The 16,877-nt window shown below is 55.8% G+C and overlaps 6 protein-coding genes and 1 non-coding gene across 7 annotated transcripts; 4 read left to right on the top strand and 3 right to left on the bottom strand.

The window, feature by feature from the left end:
- Nucleotides 1–300: 300 nt before the first annotated feature.
- LY79DRAFT_t24 lies at nt 301–372 on the bottom strand. The gene has a single exon. It is a non-coding gene; the product is annotated as a tRNA-Thr (tRNA).
- An 844-nt stretch (nt 373–1,216) lies between these two features.
- Nucleotides 1,217–6,742, bottom strand: LY79DRAFT_504726 (ABC transporter; the record flags this gene model as incomplete). The annotated part of the gene is made up of 2 exons (XM_060553536.1): nt 1,217–6,527; nt 6,672–6,742. 2 exons carry the CDS (start codon nt 6,740–6,742, stop codon nt 1,217–1,219), a joined length of 5,382 nt encoding a protein of 1,793 aa, XP_060419976.1.
- A 3,001-nt stretch (nt 6,743–9,743) lies between these two features.
- On the top strand, nt 9,744–10,621 carry LY79DRAFT_139294 (uncharacterized protein). The gene has a single exon (XM_060550943.1). The coding sequence runs from the start codon at nt 9,863–9,865 to the stop codon at nt 10,580–10,582; it is 720 nt and encodes a 239-aa protein (XP_060419977.1). The 5' UTR covers nt 9,744–9,862; the 3' UTR covers nt 10,583–10,621.
- Nucleotides 10,622–11,188: 567 nt separating this feature from the next.
- Nucleotides 11,189–11,969, top strand: LY79DRAFT_139433 (uncharacterized protein). The gene has a single exon (XM_060550944.1). It carries the CDS (start codon nt 11,282–11,284, stop codon nt 11,783–11,785), a length of 504 nt encoding a protein of 167 aa, XP_060419978.1. The 5' UTR covers nt 11,189–11,281; the 3' UTR covers nt 11,786–11,969.
- A 52-nt stretch (nt 11,970–12,021) lies between these two features.
- On the bottom strand, nt 12,022–13,675 carry LY79DRAFT_665081 (pre protein translocase; the record flags this gene model as incomplete). The annotated part of the gene is made up of 3 exons (XM_060563005.1): nt 12,022–12,097; nt 12,158–13,502; nt 13,666–13,675. The coding sequence occupies 3 exons, from the start codon at nt 13,673–13,675 to the stop codon at nt 12,022–12,024; spliced, it is 1,431 nt and encodes a 476-aa protein (XP_060419979.1).
- A 793-nt stretch (nt 13,676–14,468) lies between these two features.
- LY79DRAFT_504953 (IPP transferase-domain-containing protein) lies at nt 14,469–15,980 on the top strand (the record flags this gene model as incomplete). The annotated part of the gene is made up of 2 exons (XM_060553562.1): nt 14,469–14,543; nt 14,607–15,980. The coding sequence occupies 2 exons, from the start codon at nt 14,469–14,471 to the stop codon at nt 15,978–15,980; spliced, it is 1,449 nt and encodes a 482-aa protein (XP_060419980.1).
- A 112-nt stretch (nt 15,981–16,092) lies between these two features.
- On the top strand, nt 16,093–16,864 carry LY79DRAFT_534933 (uncharacterized protein). The gene has a single exon (XM_060556479.1). The coding sequence runs from the start codon at nt 16,268–16,270 to the stop codon at nt 16,535–16,537; it is 270 nt and encodes an 89-aa protein (XP_060419981.1). The 5' UTR covers nt 16,093–16,267; the 3' UTR covers nt 16,538–16,864.
- The last annotated feature ends 13 nt before the right edge of the window (nt 16,865–16,877 follow it).

Here is a 16,877-nt window from a genome sequence, read left to right on the forward strand (position 1 = left end):
CGTGAACGGCAGTAAAAGTAGCCGAGCTATGCGGGAACTCGCCGCAGTCGCACCACGCCTTCAAAGCATTTGTCTCGAGAGCCTGCCATACTAGCACAAGCAACAGCACCAGCGGCACACACACACACGAGGGAAGTAAACTGTTCGAGTTCCCGAATACCTAGTGAGGTCCGCAAGCAGAACGGGGAACGTGTTTCCATCTCTCGGAGGGGGAGGGGGCCAACAAGAAAGAAAGAAAAAAGTTTCAAAAGATACGTTCCAAGGTAAACTGCGTCAACCCCCCCGGAATGCTCACGAGAATGCCTCGTGGCGGAATCGAACCGCCGATCTTCTCATTACTAGTGAGACGCTTTACCACTGAGCCAACAAGGCGATGCCTACCATCCCCTACTGTGAACTCATATCGGATGGAGAGAGACTGTGGAACTGGAAGCCCGGGGACTGTGGATGTTGAGCATGGAGGGGGGCGGTAGAAAAGTTGGGTTGGCGACGAAGATTGTGTTAGTGGGGTCGTGATTTCGGGTCCAGATGAGGCAAGCGGGTTGTGGTGATTGAAGGGAGAATCTTGGGCCTTGGGTCTGGTCAGCGAGTAAATTATGCGGTCAAGAAGATTTAAAAGTTAGTGGTTAGTTGCCCTTGAGGGGAGTTCTCCGTCCACGAGTCTACACAAAGGTGGCGTGCGGCTGATCTTTTGGATCGTCGACGGTGTCATTACACGATAGCATTCAGTAGGCTTTCCCCGTTGGGTACCAGGGCTCTCCTGCTTGCTCAGTCTAAATGCTTGATGCAAAGATACATTGGACCCCCCCCCCCCCCCCGGTCCCCCGTCTGCCTCTTCTTCAAGACCACTCGCAACATAACGCTCTTCGTTTGTGCGACATGCCTCGCTGCTGAAAGGTGCCTCGGAGAAGTGAGATCTGGGAAGGTAGTAGAGCAGAAGTGGACTCCAGCAACTTCATCATGCTCTCCATCATACATGTATAATCTCACCAATGGAGCAATCTCGCAGCAAGGCCATTATTTGAACAGACAAGGAAAGTTTTTTTTTATCCCAAGTATCTACGAATCTCTGACTAGCTAGCCCTTATTAAGATAAGACAAACAGTCGGGGAGAGCTTCCGAGAAGAAAGGCCAACCCCGTGCTGGTCGCTGTCAAGCAACAATAGTACACGAACAAAAAGGGGGCGCTTATATGTAGGACCAAGGGGCCGTCTATCTATCCGCCGCCCGCCTTCTTGGCCTCTTCCTCAGCCTTCTTCTTCGCTTCTTCAGCACGCTTTTTCGCCTGCTCTTCGGCCGCCTTCTTCTTGGCTTCTTCTTCGGCCTTCTTCGTAGCCTCCTCCTCGGCCTTCTTCGTAGCCTCCTCCTCGGCCTTCTTGGCCTCCTCTTCGGCTTGTCTAGCCTTCTTGGCGTCTTCCTCTGCCCTCTTCCGCGCTTCAGCCTCGGCTTCGGCCTTCTTGGCTTCAGCTTCGGCCTGCTTCTTTACCTCCTCGGCGGCCTTTTGAGCCTCGTCCTCGACAGCCTTGGTCTTGCTGTCGTCCTGGGTGACCTCCTCCTCATCGTCAACATCGACCAACCTTCCCGAATCCCACTTCTTCTTGGCAGCCTTGAGCAACACCTGGTATTCTCCGCTCATGTCGCACATGCTTCGGAAGCTGCTGTTTTCTTTGCGGATCAACTCGTACGGGTGGCCATACTCGACGACGGCGCCCTTGTCCAGGACGAGTACCTTGTCGTAGTCTACAATGGTCTGCAGCCGATGGGCAATGGTGATGATGGTACTGGTAAGCTCACGGATGGTCTCTTGGATCTTGGTGTCGGTGGCGTAGTCAATCGAAGCGGTTGCCTCGTCCATGACGAGCACGTTGGGTCGTTTCAGGAGAGCACGGGCTAGACAAAGAAGTTGGCGCTGGCCCTGAGATAGGTTGGAACCAGACTCTGAGACGGTCGATGAGAGGTTGAGGAAGACGTTCTTGTTGGTAGGCGCAGTCGAGGAGCCGGAGCTCGAGTTGGCGTTTTCCTGGATGAGTCCAAGGTTGGGCGTGGTTGGCAGCATTGCGCCGGCCGATGGTGTCGTCGGCCTGGAGGTCGACTCGTGGGGGCCGATAAGCTGCACCTTGCGAAGCGCTTCGAAGATCTGCTCATCGGTGTACGTGTCGAAGGGGTCCAAGTTGGAACGGATAGTGCCCATGAAGAGCGTGGGGTCCTGTGGCACAATGGTAATTGCCTCGCGCAAATCGCGGAGTCCAATCAAGCCAATATCGATGTCGTCGATGAGAATCTTGCCCTCATCGGCCTCGAGAGCGCGGAAGATGGCCAGGGCCAGCGAACTCTTGCCGGCACCCGTTCTACCGACGATGCCGACCTTCTCGCTGGGGTTAATCTTGAAGGTGAGGTTCCGCAGGACAGGTTCGAGGTCGGCGCGGTAGCGGGTGGAATAGTTGATGAACTCGACAGAGCCTTGGCTGGGCCAGTTTTCGGGAGGGCGGTTCTTCTCGATGACCGGCTCGGCCTCTTGCTCGACATCCAGATACTCCTTGATGCGTTCGACAGAGTTCATGTTCTGCTCGTTGATGGCGTACAGGCGAATGAGCCACAAGACGTTCTCGGTGAAGCCAATGGCGTAGCTAAGGGAAATACCGGCAGAACCCGGATCGACGGTGCCCGTGCTCATGCTGATGATGATGAAAACACCGGCAAAGAATGAAACCAAGTCGCCGAGGACATCGGTTCTGAAGGCAAGCCAACGGTTCGCAGCCCAGAGGTAGATGAAAGGACGAGCCTGGACGTTGATCTTGGACAGGTTTTCCCGGATGAAGCGGCGCTCGTCGCCATAAGCTCGGATGGTTGTCATGCCTGAGAGCGTCTCTCCGAACTGTTGGAACAAGGGACTCCGTTGGACGGATTCAAGACGCTTCAAGTCTCTGGAGGCACGCAGGTAAAAGGCGCCGACGAGCCAGTATGCGGCAGTGATGAAGACGCCGGCAACCAAGAAGCCAGGGGTGACCCAAGTGATCAAAACGACTGTCACCAAAATCCCAAGGGCGCAGCCGAAGACGCCAATGGCGATCGGAGCGACTTCCTGGTCCACTGCCTCGAGATCCTTGCTGAAGCGGTTCATCAACTGGCCGAGAGGAGTGACGTCGAAGAATTTGAACTTGGCTCTGGATACACGGGAAATCAGGTCGTTGTGGATTTTCTTGGAGGCAGTCAAGGAGCCATAAAAGACCCAGACGTCTCTGATGAACGCAGCGGCTGAGCCAGCGATACCAATGGCGGCAAGGACGGTGAGGTAGTACTTGACGTCGACGTCAGCAGCAGCAGCAGTGGCAGAAACAGTAGAGCCGATGCGGCTGCCGTAGTTGGCGATGGAGGCGAGGTAGGTCGGGGAGAACGATTGCTGGCTATAAGTGAGGGACGAGGTTGAGAAAGCGATCCGCTCCACCTCCTCATCGACGTATTGGTTTGCCCACTCTCGCACCCAGAAGTTGGTAGCAACACCAGACATCTGCTGAAGACCGAACACGGCGGCAGCTACGACCCAGAACCACCAGGAACCCATAGAGGAGAGGTAGAGTTGGATGACGGGCCACTTGACGGAACCCTCGGCCTTCTTCTCCTCCATGGCGTCCTTCTGCTCCTTCTTCTTTTCATTCTTCTTAGCCCGCGCGTCAGTGGTGCCCTCGTCGCCAGGGTTGACCACAGTTTCCGAGCCATCTTCACCGACGCTAGAAGGGACTCGGGACGGGATGCGGGAAACCGAGGCCGAGTTAACAGCAGCCTTTTGAATTTCTTCGCCAAGCTTGCCCGAGGCGATCAGCTCAGCAGAGGGGCCCTGGGCAGCAATCCTGCCATTCTCCAGTGCGACGATGTAGTGAGAGGAGGGAGCACAGAGCTGGAGGTTGTGGGTAACCAGAATGCAGGTTCGGCCAGCCATCAAAGGACCCTTGATGGCGTTGTTAAAAATCCATTGCGCAGTATGGGAGTCGACAGCACTGAGACAATCGTCCAAAAAGATGTGCCGAGAGTTGGAGTAAACGGCACGGGCAAGGGAAATGCGCTGCTTTTGGCCGCCAGACAGAGTGATACCCTTTTCTCCGACCAAGGTCTCATCGCCGTTGTCGAGAATCTCAAGGTCACGCTCCAGCGCGCAAGCGACGATAACGTCCCGGTATCTCTTTTCATCGTACGGCGCAGCAAAAAGGATGTTCTCCTTGATGTTAGCATTCACGAGCCATGCGGCCTGCGCGACGTAGGCGACCGTGTCAGCAAGGCCAGTCTCGGGATCAGCCCGGACATCCTCGCGGCTTCGACCACCAGGACAGTAGACCTTGCCGCCGACGAGGGTCATTTCACCAAGCAGGGCCATCAGCATGGACGTCTTTCCAGAACCAGTGGGTCCCGAGATGATGCTAAGCTTGCCAATCTGGAAGTCGACATCCAAGTCCATAAGCCGGAAAGCCATGGTGCCATCTTCGGCAACGACGTCCTTGCCGCCCCAGATGAAGTTGCCCTTTCGGAAACCGATGACCTTGTTGCCGTTTTCGTCGACATTGTCCTCTCCGAGCTGCTCGTACTTCTCGGTCTCCTCCTCGGTGAGGAATTCTTCGACACGATCCAGTGAAACCTTGGTCTCTTGGACGTGAGCAAACATGTCGCCCATCTGGTCGAGAGGAACACGGAGGAGCATAAAGAGGGAGATGGCAGTGAAGGCCACGGATGGATAGAGAGGCTTGTGCTCCACAAGGGTGTACATCAGGAAGGAGAAGAAGGTGATGAGGACAGGGACCGAGTTCCACACGGCAACAGCGAAAGACCAGATGACGTAGCGGGATCGGAGCGCCTTCAGCTCAGCGGCGCGCTTCTCGTCCACGATGCGGCCGAACTTGGCCTCCCAGGCAAAGTACTTAATGATGCGGATATTCTGCAAAACCTCGTTGGTGACGTTGATGCGTTTGTCGGTCGCGGCCAAAATCTTTTTGGAAGTGTTGGCAAAGCCTCTGGCAAAGCTGTAGTTGATGGGGAGCAGCAGGGCCATGACAATCAATCCGGGGATGGCACTGAGTCCCATGACATCCCAAAGGAGGATGATGGCGATGATGAGCTGGGTCGGGGCGGATGCGCAGATGAAGTGCAAGTAGGCCGTGACCTCGGAAATCTTGAAGCTGTCGACGGACATGAGGTTGATAATGGTACCCAAGTTGGCCTGCTCGTCGTCCTTGGCGGGGTCCTTGGCGGGACCGTTGGCAGCTGCCTCGGCATCCGCCTTGGCCTTCTTGAAGCCAAGTTTCGCCTTGATCTTGCCAAACCAGCCCTGCTTTGCCGGGCTCTTGTTTTGGCCGAGTTCCTTGTCTTTGCCTGCGGAGGCTTTGCGTCTGAGGGCCTTGCTGTAGATCTCACCAATGATGATGGCTCGGATGCGGATGCATATCTTGCGGCCGATCCACAGAGCGTAGTTGTCCGCAAAGGATCTAACAAGGTCAAGGACGGGCAAGAGGATCACGTATAACCACAAGACGTTGATGGGAGCACCTTCGGGCCGCTCGACGTACTCTAGGATGGCCTTGAGCAGCAGGGTTGGGGCGAAAGTGAACACACCAGCAAAGGAAGCGAGAGCGAACTGAACCAAAAGCTCGCCCTTGAAGTACTTGATCAAATGCCAGGCCAGGCTGGACGTTCTCTTGAGAGCGCGGTAGTCGGCGATGACGGCAGCGGCCTTTTCCTTGGGAACCAGATTCCACACACTCTTCAACTCGAGAGTCTCCTTGTAACCGCGGTAGATGACGGGATCGACCCAGGAGAATGTGGCGAGGGAGAAGAGAGAGGCGAGGGGCTCGCGCGACGGCTCGATTCCATCTTCCCACTCCAACAGCACCGTCTTGTTTCCCTTTCTCGTCGTGATGGCAAGGCCGAAAAGGAGAGTGGTAAGGGCGAACTCGACAATAGTGAGGATTTGCGAAAGGCGGCTGCTAGGGTGGACAATGACGGAGCGGAATACGGCAACGGTGAAGATCCACTGAAAGAGATAGATGAAGGCGGTGTGGTTCCAGATGCGAGGCACGCGCCACTTTGTGTTTCCGAGGAAGAGACGCAGAGTGACGAGGATGGCAACGTAGACCCAGGTGACAAGGCCGACAATGGCGACGAGCAGGCCGTGGTGACCAGGGGCGGTGCCGGTAACCAAGGCGATAACGTGAAGCGCAATCAGACCGGCAATTGCGATCTCCTCGACAACAATGGTCAGGTTCTGGGCGGGAGGACTATCGGCCTGGACGATGGAACCCTTGGTTGTGGTCTTTACCAGAGCTAGGCGGCCGCCGCCGTTCATAGTCAAAGCCTCATCGTCTTCATCTTCATACCCGTCGGCGGTTTCTTCGGGAGGGATGTTGGTGTGGCCGTGATGTTGATCTTGGGGAACGTGCTCGTAGCCATGCTTGCGGTGTTTGGCGATAGTTCGTATGGCTTGCAGACCCAGGTGGAGGATGGAAAAGCCTATAACAATTAAGGGGAAAAGAATCTTGAGGTAGCTGCGGAAGATGAATGGTCAGCAACTGAAGTCAAGCCAAGCAAAGCCTATATCGGGATGAATCACGGGGTGGTAGATAGCATCGCGGCAAGTTGGGTTTACGATGCGCAGAGGCAGGGCGCAACAAGATTGGGGGGCGACTCACTCTTGCTGGAAGCACGGGGTGAGATCATCAATGTCCCATATCGGCCAGCTGCACTGAGCAAAGTTGCTCATGTTTGGTGGTACCCGCACTCCCGGGTGGCGGGGATAAAAACCCAAGAGACAGCGGTCAGTGGTCGAGCTCTGACGGCACAGCGGCGGGTTGGAGCTGTTTGGGGTAATACGAATATGACTTGCGACGGGCTAGACACTTCGGTTGGCAGCGGTTGAGAGGGCGCGGGAGCGATGGCCGAGGTCGGAGCCCTGAAAGGCAAGGCAAGGGAGGAGGAGGCGGCGGCGGCGGAAGAAGAAACGAGAAACGGCAGGGCGTTTGTTTGCTTGTTTCCTCGCGGGCGGGCGGAAAGAGTGAGGGAGAGGAAGCGGCAAGCCGTGTCTTCCGGACTCCAAAGATCACGCAAGGGAGATCTGTAAGAGACGAGACGAGACGAGACCGGAGTTGCGGCGCGGACAGGTGAGGTCCTGGGGGTGGAGGGAGGAAGGAAGGATGCAAACAAAAAAAAACAAAAAAGAGGAAAAGAGAAGAGGAGGATGAAGGACGGGGGCACACTGTTGCAGAATCAAGAGGTTCGGGGGGAGTGGGGAGGGGAGGGAGGTTAAAGCTACCTCTGTTTCGGTTCCGGGTAGCAAGCAGTACCTACTACCTATTCTGCGTCTAGGTCTGTGAAAAGCAGTTGCCTGTGCCGGTTTGTTATGCTGGTGGTGTCATGCCGGACTGACTGACTGACTGACCGACTGCCTGCGTGCTTGCCTGTCTGGCCTAGGTGGATTGGGTTGGAACTGGAACGGAAGAGGTGGGCGGCTGGTGGATGAGAACCCACAGTGACACTTGCATTAGGTATGCGTGGACAGGCACGCAAACCACAACCCCCTCGTCAAGGTATTCGTACTCTGCAGATAGGTTCAGCGAGAGGATGGCACAGTACCCACGACAATCCGCGGCGAGCAACAACGGGTCAGCTGCAGTTGGTTTCTGACTTGCACACCTTAGCAGCGGGTCCCTCAAGTTCCAAGACCCATCCAGGATGCGAAGGTGGTGGGGGATCATGTCCCCGCTATACACACCATGATAACAAAATATTGGCCAGTGGGATGCTTCAATTGGCAGCAAGCATGTATAGATACTCGCAACGTTTATCAGATAGGTACGCTCCAAAGTAGGGATGTACGTAGCTTGCTTGCATGCGGCACCCTGCGCAGTGTATCTGTGTACGGATACTATTAATGCAAAACTTCTTCTGCCCCCCCCCCCCCCCCCAAAGACAAGGAAGTCCGGTCGGCGATGATAACATGCATGTGAACTACCTGACCTGAGTCACTTACAGACAAGGTTCTCGTTTGAATGAAATGACATCAGGAAACACCGTGGCCGAATCCCGATGCTGTTGCTGATGTATAAGTCCGCCTCGGACAAACAATCGGTTCTTGCGTCACTGTGGTTCTCCCAGCTCGCCGTTTTATCTTATTGTAATCGATTTTTTTCTTCTTGCCTCCCCCCCAGAGAGGCCAGACCACCTTGTTGGAAAGCTCGGGCCCACACTCTAGCGTACTGCTTCGAATAAAATGGAAAGAAGTCTTCTTTTCCTTTGTCTTCGGTACCTACCCAGCTTGACTACCGGTAGGTAAGCTACCTAGGTAGGTCGGTACGTATATACCGAACCGACAGTCCGTGCTGTTGTGTGTGGTACCCCGTCCATTCGAGGCAGGTGCAAAAGCCAGAACAAGCAAGAACAAGAGCAGGCCGCACCTGCACTTCTAGATGCATCATAACCCACCTACCTACCGTAGGTACATACATGCCATAGCTACCCATCATGCATACATACATACTCGTAGGATGGTGACCATGCAGCCAACGATCAGTTGCTGACCACACGATGCTCCCCCTTCCCTACGTACCTACTGCTACAACACAACATCCATCCACCGCCGCTCACACATACACTCGCAATGCACCCTTAGCTTCTGCTGCTGCTCCCGGCAGCCTAGCTCCCTTACAAGCAGATGCCTGTCTTGAACCGTCGACTTGACAATGTGCGCTGTTGCAGGATATGGTGGCAAACGCTCGTGTCATCAGCAGCGAAAGTCCTGGCACACTCGCCCAGTGTAGAGACAAGACGCTTCTGCCAACGACAGCTGCCGCCTACAACGGTCCACGCCATCAGCATGATGATGCATGTCTCAAGCCAAGCCAGACTCCAGACCCGGATCCGGACCGTTTCTCGACACCCCCCGACACGGAGGGCCGCACTACAGCAACAACTTTGGCACTCTTGTCACGTCCGCCTGCGCCACCACTGTCGATGCTTGAAACGAGCATGATGACTGTTGTGTGTGCTCGTCCCTCTCGTCTGCACCTTATCTTGAGCACGCTTCGTCCGTCTACCAGTGTCCTATCGCCGAGCACGGCACCTCCATTGCATGTTAACCCGGTCGACAATAACCATCCGTGACAATGCCTTTGCTGGGAAGGCTGCCAACACCCTCCCTGCCTCTCTCAAGCGAGGGAACAGATTTTGCTAACATCCCAGTCAGTCCGCTGTTAGCGTCCCAGGCCCAAGGTTTTCAACGTCTAAACTACTCCAGGTACCAGGAACAGACGCGCCGTCTACCCCGATGCGTTGCACACCAGCCATTGGCTGTTCGAGTGGTACCGCCAACTTATACTATAAAAACAATGGCGAGAAATGAAGAAATGGAATTTAAAAAAAAAAATAAGAATAAAAACAAAATTAGAAATAGAAATGGAAGTAGAAGCAGAAAACAACGGTCAGAACCGAGCCACAATGCATCTGTCTCCGATCTTGCTCTCTTTCATGACAGACATACAAGGCTCTGGTGTGTCAACTGATCTGCCTATTCACAAGTCATGCGGTTGGTCTTCGACCCTGTACACTACCATCAATCTCGTCGTCGTGCTCCCGCTTCTCGAGCACTGAATCACGTATCGCGTTGCTTGAGCCGAGAGCCTCTTCTGGACCCCTTGGGAAACGAACCTGCCGCACCTCCTCCACCACCACCACCACCACCGCCCCCACTAGTTGCTGACCTTCCAATTGAGGCAAGGCACTGCTAGGAGGCCGATCCTTTTTGAGTTGTTTTTTCGCTCGAACTCCATTCACCGGTCCATCCCTATCACGTCCATACGGCCTGCGGGCTACGACCACAAACCGGCCAATGAGTCACCTTCACCGCCATTCAGATGACTTGATGCTACGAGCATCTCGGCCTTGGCCAGTCCTGGCATCTGCCCCGGCCACAACGGGGGACAGAACGCTACTAATTACCCGACCACGGCTGCATCCAGCCCGCCGTTGCAGGGTCGGAAGCGCGCTGCAGGTCAGCCATTGCTGTTCCCAACGTTGTCAATTGGCCGAGCCGTCCCTCACGTGCTGGACGGCTTGCAGGCAAGCACACGCAACAGCATGGGTGTATCGAGAAGCAGCGCACGCACCAAGGTCAGATCGGACTGCCCCAGCCAAGGCCCTAGAGGTAGGGAGGGTACGGAGTACTCTTCTTCCCTTTCTGCAAGTGCAGGGTCGACAAAGCTTTGTCTGTCACTTCACTCCCTTTTTTTTTTATACGTTGCAGCACAGCTTGGCACAAGGCTGGCTTCTCTGGGGAACCCTAGGCCTTCGTCAATCACCCGTCTTTTCTATCCTCGACCGGCATCTCAGAGCGGGGGGAAGAAGGAAACGGGAGTGGTTTGTAACTAGGTTGGTATGCGCAATTCAGGAGACATGCCTCACGTATGACCTTTCATATAAACTCCACTGCAGAATTCGACGAGAAGAATGGAAACCTGAGACAGATCTCAGATACTACTCGGAGCCCGGGCCAGAGAGAAAGACAAAGGCCCTTGCATGTCCCACCTTGAGCCAAAACAATGACTTGTGAAGGAAGCACTCACGACTCGACCGCATGTTGATTTTCGGAACCTCCGGTGTGCGTCACATTGGCTGATAAGGGGGGCGGCAGCCTTTTCGGCAGATATCAGTTCTCGGGAGGGGGCATGAACATGCTACAGTACCCGGCTTCCCGTGCCGATGCTGCCTAAAAGTCCCCGCAGCTGCGGACATCAACCGTCGCCAGACCTCCCGCAACTGCTTGTAATATACTCCCATCCGGCTGCCTAGGTATCCAGGGCATGCAGTTTGCAGCATCAAGTGCAGTCATCGCGTAGCCTCAGGGTATGCACCCCCCTCTTGCCCCTCAAGGAGGTTCATGTTATTCGAGTGGTCAGCTGTCTCTTTTCAAACGACCAAAGACATGAGCAATGGTCGATGCCAATGGATGAACCCCCGTCTCATGCAGAAGCTTCAACGTCGCCTCGCCGCGGTGTTCGAGACTGAGCCGTTCCACGGCAAGCGCTGTCAAGGCGGACCGTCTACCTTGAGTCAACACGCATGAGTATGTATATACAATTAGGCCACCAGGGAGGGCCAACATCGCCGGCTCGACGCCTCCAGCACCAGTCTGGGTACAATTGAGCCCCCATGCCAAGACATACACGCTCACACTACCCTAACCCATCCTCCGGAGAACATCATTGGGCGGGTTTGACCTCAGTAGATATTCGATTAACATGTCCCTCTTATGCTGAATATTATGGCCAATTGGGGGGGGGTTGCTTACATGGCCTTGGGTCTTTGTGCATTTCGGTTCTTGTCCAGTAAATTACGGTTAAGACGCGAACGTGTTACCAACTCGGGTTTTCTACCTCCAGCCTTCTTACGGCCGGCCCATAATGACGACTCGCTTGCTGCTTTGCTGTATGATATGTCATATCTCTCGCACCATAGGCGGCAGAATCATGTCCGCTCCTTGGCCGTTGAAAGCGTCGACCAGACGGATCGGGTCCGAAAAGGTAGAGCCCCACATAACATTGCCACTGCAAGTCAAATGTGGGATGAGGGTCCGGTCTTTGGGGTTCGTGAAATGGATTTGTTCGCATTCGTGGTTTTAGATACAATACTCCTAGATCAGCGGCTCCCAGTAGCAATCAGACCAAGGACCTCCTCGAACCACGACGTATTCAGTCAAGAGTCCGCGGCGTCCCTTCTGGCCCGCCATGCCATGCCGAGCGGCTGTCTAGAATGAACTCGCCCCCGTTGCCCAATGCTACCTTAACCCATCATCATGAAATCCCATAGCTTTTGTTTTCCAACCAGGAAACAAGGCCTCTTTGCGACTTTTCTTTTTTAAAACAAATGTATACCGTGATATTACACAGATAGCCGCCATTGATAATAATGGTTGCTGGAAGCCTCGCATGCACAAAGGAAGAAGCTTCGATAATTCTGAAGAGGGCATGTCTTTCTCGTTGGCTGGCAACATTAACCCATAATCATGCCCTTCATACCGGCCAGGTCACCCTCCTTGGCAGCAATCTCGAAGTAACCGTAGATGATACTGGGATGCTGTTAGCGACAGGTACTGCACTTTGACGTGGAATGGGACTTTAAAACTTACGTGACAGCCAAAAGGGTACCGGTACCGGAACCGAGAGCGCCCATGAGGTCGCTGGCAACGGAGAGGGCACCGATACAGGCACCACCAAAAGCAGCGGCGGTGGGAATGATGCGCTTGAGCTCTTTGTACATGCTCTGGTCGCGGTGACCGGCCATGACGAGACCCTGGTCCTTGAGCTGTTTGGCAACATCGCGGGGGCTGGAGCCAGAAACCTCAATCCAGGTCTTGGAGAAGATGGCGCAGGCACCCAGCATGTAGATGATGTAGACAGCTGTGTGGATGGGGTCAAGGAGGGCGTCCTTGAAGTTCAAGGGAGGAGACATGTAGTAAGCCAGGCCGGAGATGGCGGAGAGCTGGGCGGAACCGTCCTTGGCCTCCCAGACACCGAAAAGACGGACGAGGAGGTTGTCAGAGAAGCGGGAGTACAGCATCTGGCTGATGAGAAAGACGTTGGAGGACAGAGCGGACTGCAGCATGATGGGCATGTTGGAGGTGTAGAAGAGGCGCACGGGGTAAGAGCCGCGGGCACCACGCTGGCGGGAAGACTTGACGGGGATCTCGACGCGGAAACCTTGGAGGTAGATGACGGCGGCGAAGACGAGGATGGTGGCCAGAAGGTTCATGATGTTGGGGAGGTTCTGGCGGTAGAAGGCCTCCTGGAGAGCGCGCTGCTTGTTGGGCCAGGTGAGGAGCAGGTGGAAGAGGGCAATGACGGCACCCTCGAACTCGGGGCCACGGCCGGTGTTGATGGTGGTGGGAGAGAATGCCTTCCACATGATGGACTCGCAAATGTTGGTGGCAATGAAGAGGGAGATACCCGAGCCCAGGCCGTATCCCTTCTGCAGGAGCTCGTCGAGGAGAATGACGATCATGCCGGCGACGAAGAGCTGGAGGACGAGGAGGAAGACGATGCCGGCGCCGAGATCAGAGGGTCGGCCGTAGAGGCCGGTGAAGACGTAGACAGTGGCAGTGCCGGCGGAGAGAATAAAGGCGAAGAGCTTCTGGGCGGTCTGGTACAGCTCGCGGTCGCTCTTGAGGTCGAGGTTGACGTCGATCATGTGGGTACCAGCGAGGAGCTGGAAGACCATGCCAGAGGAGATGATGGGGGTAATACCCAGCTCCATCAGGGTTCCACGGTTACTCGCCATAACCATACGCAGCCAGTATAGGGGGTCCGAGTTGTCGGAGGAGACAATGCCGTAGAGAGGCATCTGGCTCATGACCAGGAAGATGAGAAGGGTCAAGGCCGTCCACATCAGCTTCTGGTTGAAGGGGATCTTGGTCTCCGGCTGCTGAACCTCGGGGAGGAACGGCACGAACGGCTTGACCAGATCGAGGAACCGTACTGTGATGCGAAAGCGCGTGCGTTAGCCATTGGGATGTTCTTTCATGTCATGCGGTTGCTGTCTTGGGGGCTGGGCGTGGTTGGGCAGGTTTGCAACATTTATCGCGCGCGTGTCCTTTCTTGGAGCTATAGGCATGGAGCATGGGGAGGGGATGCAACTTACGGGAACTCATGATGGGTTGTTACACTGAGAGAAAACAATAAACAAAGGACTTAATTCATCCAGATGAAGGGGAGGCAGAAGAAGAGAGTGAGGTAGAGAGCGACAATGGCTCGGGGTTGTGGCGAGGGGAGGGGGGGGGAGGGAGGTGATGGGGGAGATGGAGAGAGGAGGAAGGTTTAGGTTATTAAGGGGAGAGGAAGCAAAAGGACAGCTTCAGCGTTGGGACCTAAGGGACGCGGCGACAAAAAGAGGGTCGGCTGCGATCTGGCTTCAAGAAACGCCAAATTGTCGATGTGTCCAAAATTCAGTGGAGCCTATGGCACGTGACCGTAGCCAATTGACATGCAATTTTACTTCTTGAAGCCGTTATGGATGGCTGAGGGAAGGGAAGGGGGAGACAGGGGGGAAGGGGCACACCACCACCGCTGTTCCCTCCACATTTCGGAAAAGAGCTCCCAGGCCAGGCCAGGCCAGCCAGTGCTTAATTATTCCAAGGGGTCTTCGAGGCACCAAGGATCCATGAATCCCCCCTACCGTGGCCCAATCCACTGCCTGCCCGCTAAACTTTTTCCTTCTGGCGCGTTCCGATGCGTTCTGATGCCACGTTTTGGGACAACGATATTCAGTCAACCAGGCAGAGTCAGTCAGTTACTGGCCCAAGGTTGAGTCACCCGTCGCAGGACACGAAGTAGCATCGCGCGATGCTGTGAGGCCCCTTCGCTGTTCTTGTTTTCGGCGGCTTCCTGGGCATGACGCTTCGGTCTGTCATCAGCCGAAGGTTCATACACAATGTTGTTGGCAACATGACAGCCCGAAATGTCCCGCCCTCGGACCCTTTGGTCGTCATCCTGGGCTCGACAGGAACTGGAAAATCAGAGGTGAGTCGCGCTCCTCTTTGCTCTGGCCACGCGACGGCTTGCCCGTATGCTGACACGGCATAGCTCGCCGTAGAGCTCGCTACCCGTTTCAATGGCGAAATCATCAACGCAGACGCCATGCAGATGTACAAGGGCCTGCCCATCATCACCAACAAAATCACCCCCCAAGAGCGCCGCGGCGTGCCCCACCACCTGCTCGACCACATCAGCCTCGACCAGCCCACCTGGATCGTCGAGGACTTCAAGCGCGAAGCGAACAGGGTCATCGACGAGATCCGCAGCCGCGGTAACTTGCCCATCGTCGTCGGCGGCACTCACTACTACACCAACGCCCTGCTCTTCGACGACACCCTCGTCGGCGCCGACGACGACAAGACAAAGGACGACGATGTCAAGGTTGACGAAGACGCCTCCGCCTTCCCCATCCTCGACGAGCCGACCGACGTCATACTGGCCAAGTTGCGCGAGGTAGACCCTGTCATGGCAGACCGCTGGCACCCGAACGACAGGCGCAAGATCTCGCGCTCACTACAGATCTACCTGCAACACGGCCGCCCGGCGTCCGAAATCTACGCCGAACAGCGCCAGCGCAAGGCAGCAGAGAGCAAAACGGAGACCGCAAGCGCCGGCCCTTGGCAGGCGCTGCTTTTTTGGGTCTACTCGGACCCCGAGGTCCTGAAGGAGCGTCTCGACAAGCGCGTGGACAAAATGCTTGCCGTCGGCCTCAACGATGAGACGCAGTCCATGTACGAGTATGTCCGCGCCAAGGAGGCCGCCGGTCAGGAGGTGGACTACACCCGCGGCATCTGGCAGTCGATTGGCTTCAAGGAGTTTTCGCCCTACCTCAAGGCCCTCAACGCGAGTGATCCGCCCGCGGACCCCTCCGCCCTTGAGGCCCTCAAGGCCACTGGGCTCGAAGAGATGAAGACGTCGACGCGGCAGTACGCCAAGTACCAGACCCGCTGGATCCGCACAAAGACCGTACCCCTCCTCCAAGAGCGGCCCGGCGCGCTGGACCACCTCTTCGTCGTGGACAGCACCGACGTCTCGCGGTGGTCGGCCAATGTCGCGGACCCGGCCGTCGACATCGCCGGACGCTTCCTCCAGGGCCAAGAGATGCCCGCGCCCGCGGGGCTGTCGGAGACGGCCCGGGACGTGCTGAGCGAGGCGACGGCGCAGACGGCGCGCACGCTGTGCCGCCGGACGTGCGAGGTCTGCAAGACGACGTGCGTCACGGAGCAGGACTGGACGAAGCACGTTAAGAGCAGGCGGCACAATGTGCTGCTGAAGAAGACCAAGAGGAGGGCGCTGACTGCCGCCGAGAGACCGCTGGCCGTCGTCCCGGTCGAGGCCAAGCGAGAGGAGGATGCCGTAGTGGCGGACAGGGGCTCGAGTCCCGAGGTCGGTGGGCTAGGCATGTTCGATGCCCCTGCGTGAATCTCGAACGCCGTCAAGAGATCGGGAAGTAATGAAAAGAGAAAGCGGAAGCGAAACATAACAAAAGGAACAGAAGAATAGAAATACGAAGAAACTCTGCTGATCTCGGCATTCCTCGCCGTTCATCTGACGTGTACGTACCTTTTGCAAAGGCGCAAGTGTCTCGGCTCGTCTTGGGGGTCTGCAGTCACGCATCCCATGGCCTTCCCCCCTCCTTCCTCCTCAGCCGATGTGGTCAGTCCCTCACCCGAACCAGGATTCCTCCCTCATCTCAGGATGGACCGCGCATGTTGAAGCCAACGCTATTTACGCTCTGGCTCTCTTTCGCGTTCGGCAGCTCTGCTCTCTCCGCATCTCCTCGGGTTCGTTTATCGAGGGCTCGCCACTTCGAGCTCCTTTCCCGACTCATCATCATGGATCCCGTGCCCCTGCTTGACTTTTGTCTTTGGAAGCCTCCCCCTCCCCCCTCATGGAGTAGCTTCGTCTTGGTTTTACGGGACAGGGTCGACATCCTTACAGACCCCTCTAATGTAACTCTGCGTCACATTGTGGAATGAAGATCTGGACCTCCACGGGAGGTTAAACCTACCATTTACTGGCTCGTCCGTTCACCCCTATGCGGCACTTTCAATCTACCTTGGGGGCCTCTTGCATACGAAAGTCCACTACGTTTTTAACCCATCTGAAGAGCTTTTGACATTTGAGGAAGGCTACATGGAGCCCAAGTCTGCTATAGGTTGTAGTTATCCGGCGTCGCTCCCCCTCTGGGTGGGTTAAAATGCTGTGAAGGACGGTTAAAAACCCCTTCCACAATGGCGAACCAATGACATCGGAATGGTAGCACAGCGAGGCCAGATCCCGAATACAACAGTCAAACTTCTCGGTTGCATCAAGTAC

The sequence above is a fragment of the Colletotrichum navitas genome (genome assembly GCF_030913465.1).
Source record: "Colletotrichum navitas strain CBS 125086 chromosome Unknown LY79scaffold_2, whole genome shotgun sequence".
Lineage (NCBI taxonomy): Eukaryota > Fungi > Ascomycota > Sordariomycetes > Glomerellales > Glomerellaceae > Colletotrichum > Colletotrichum navitas.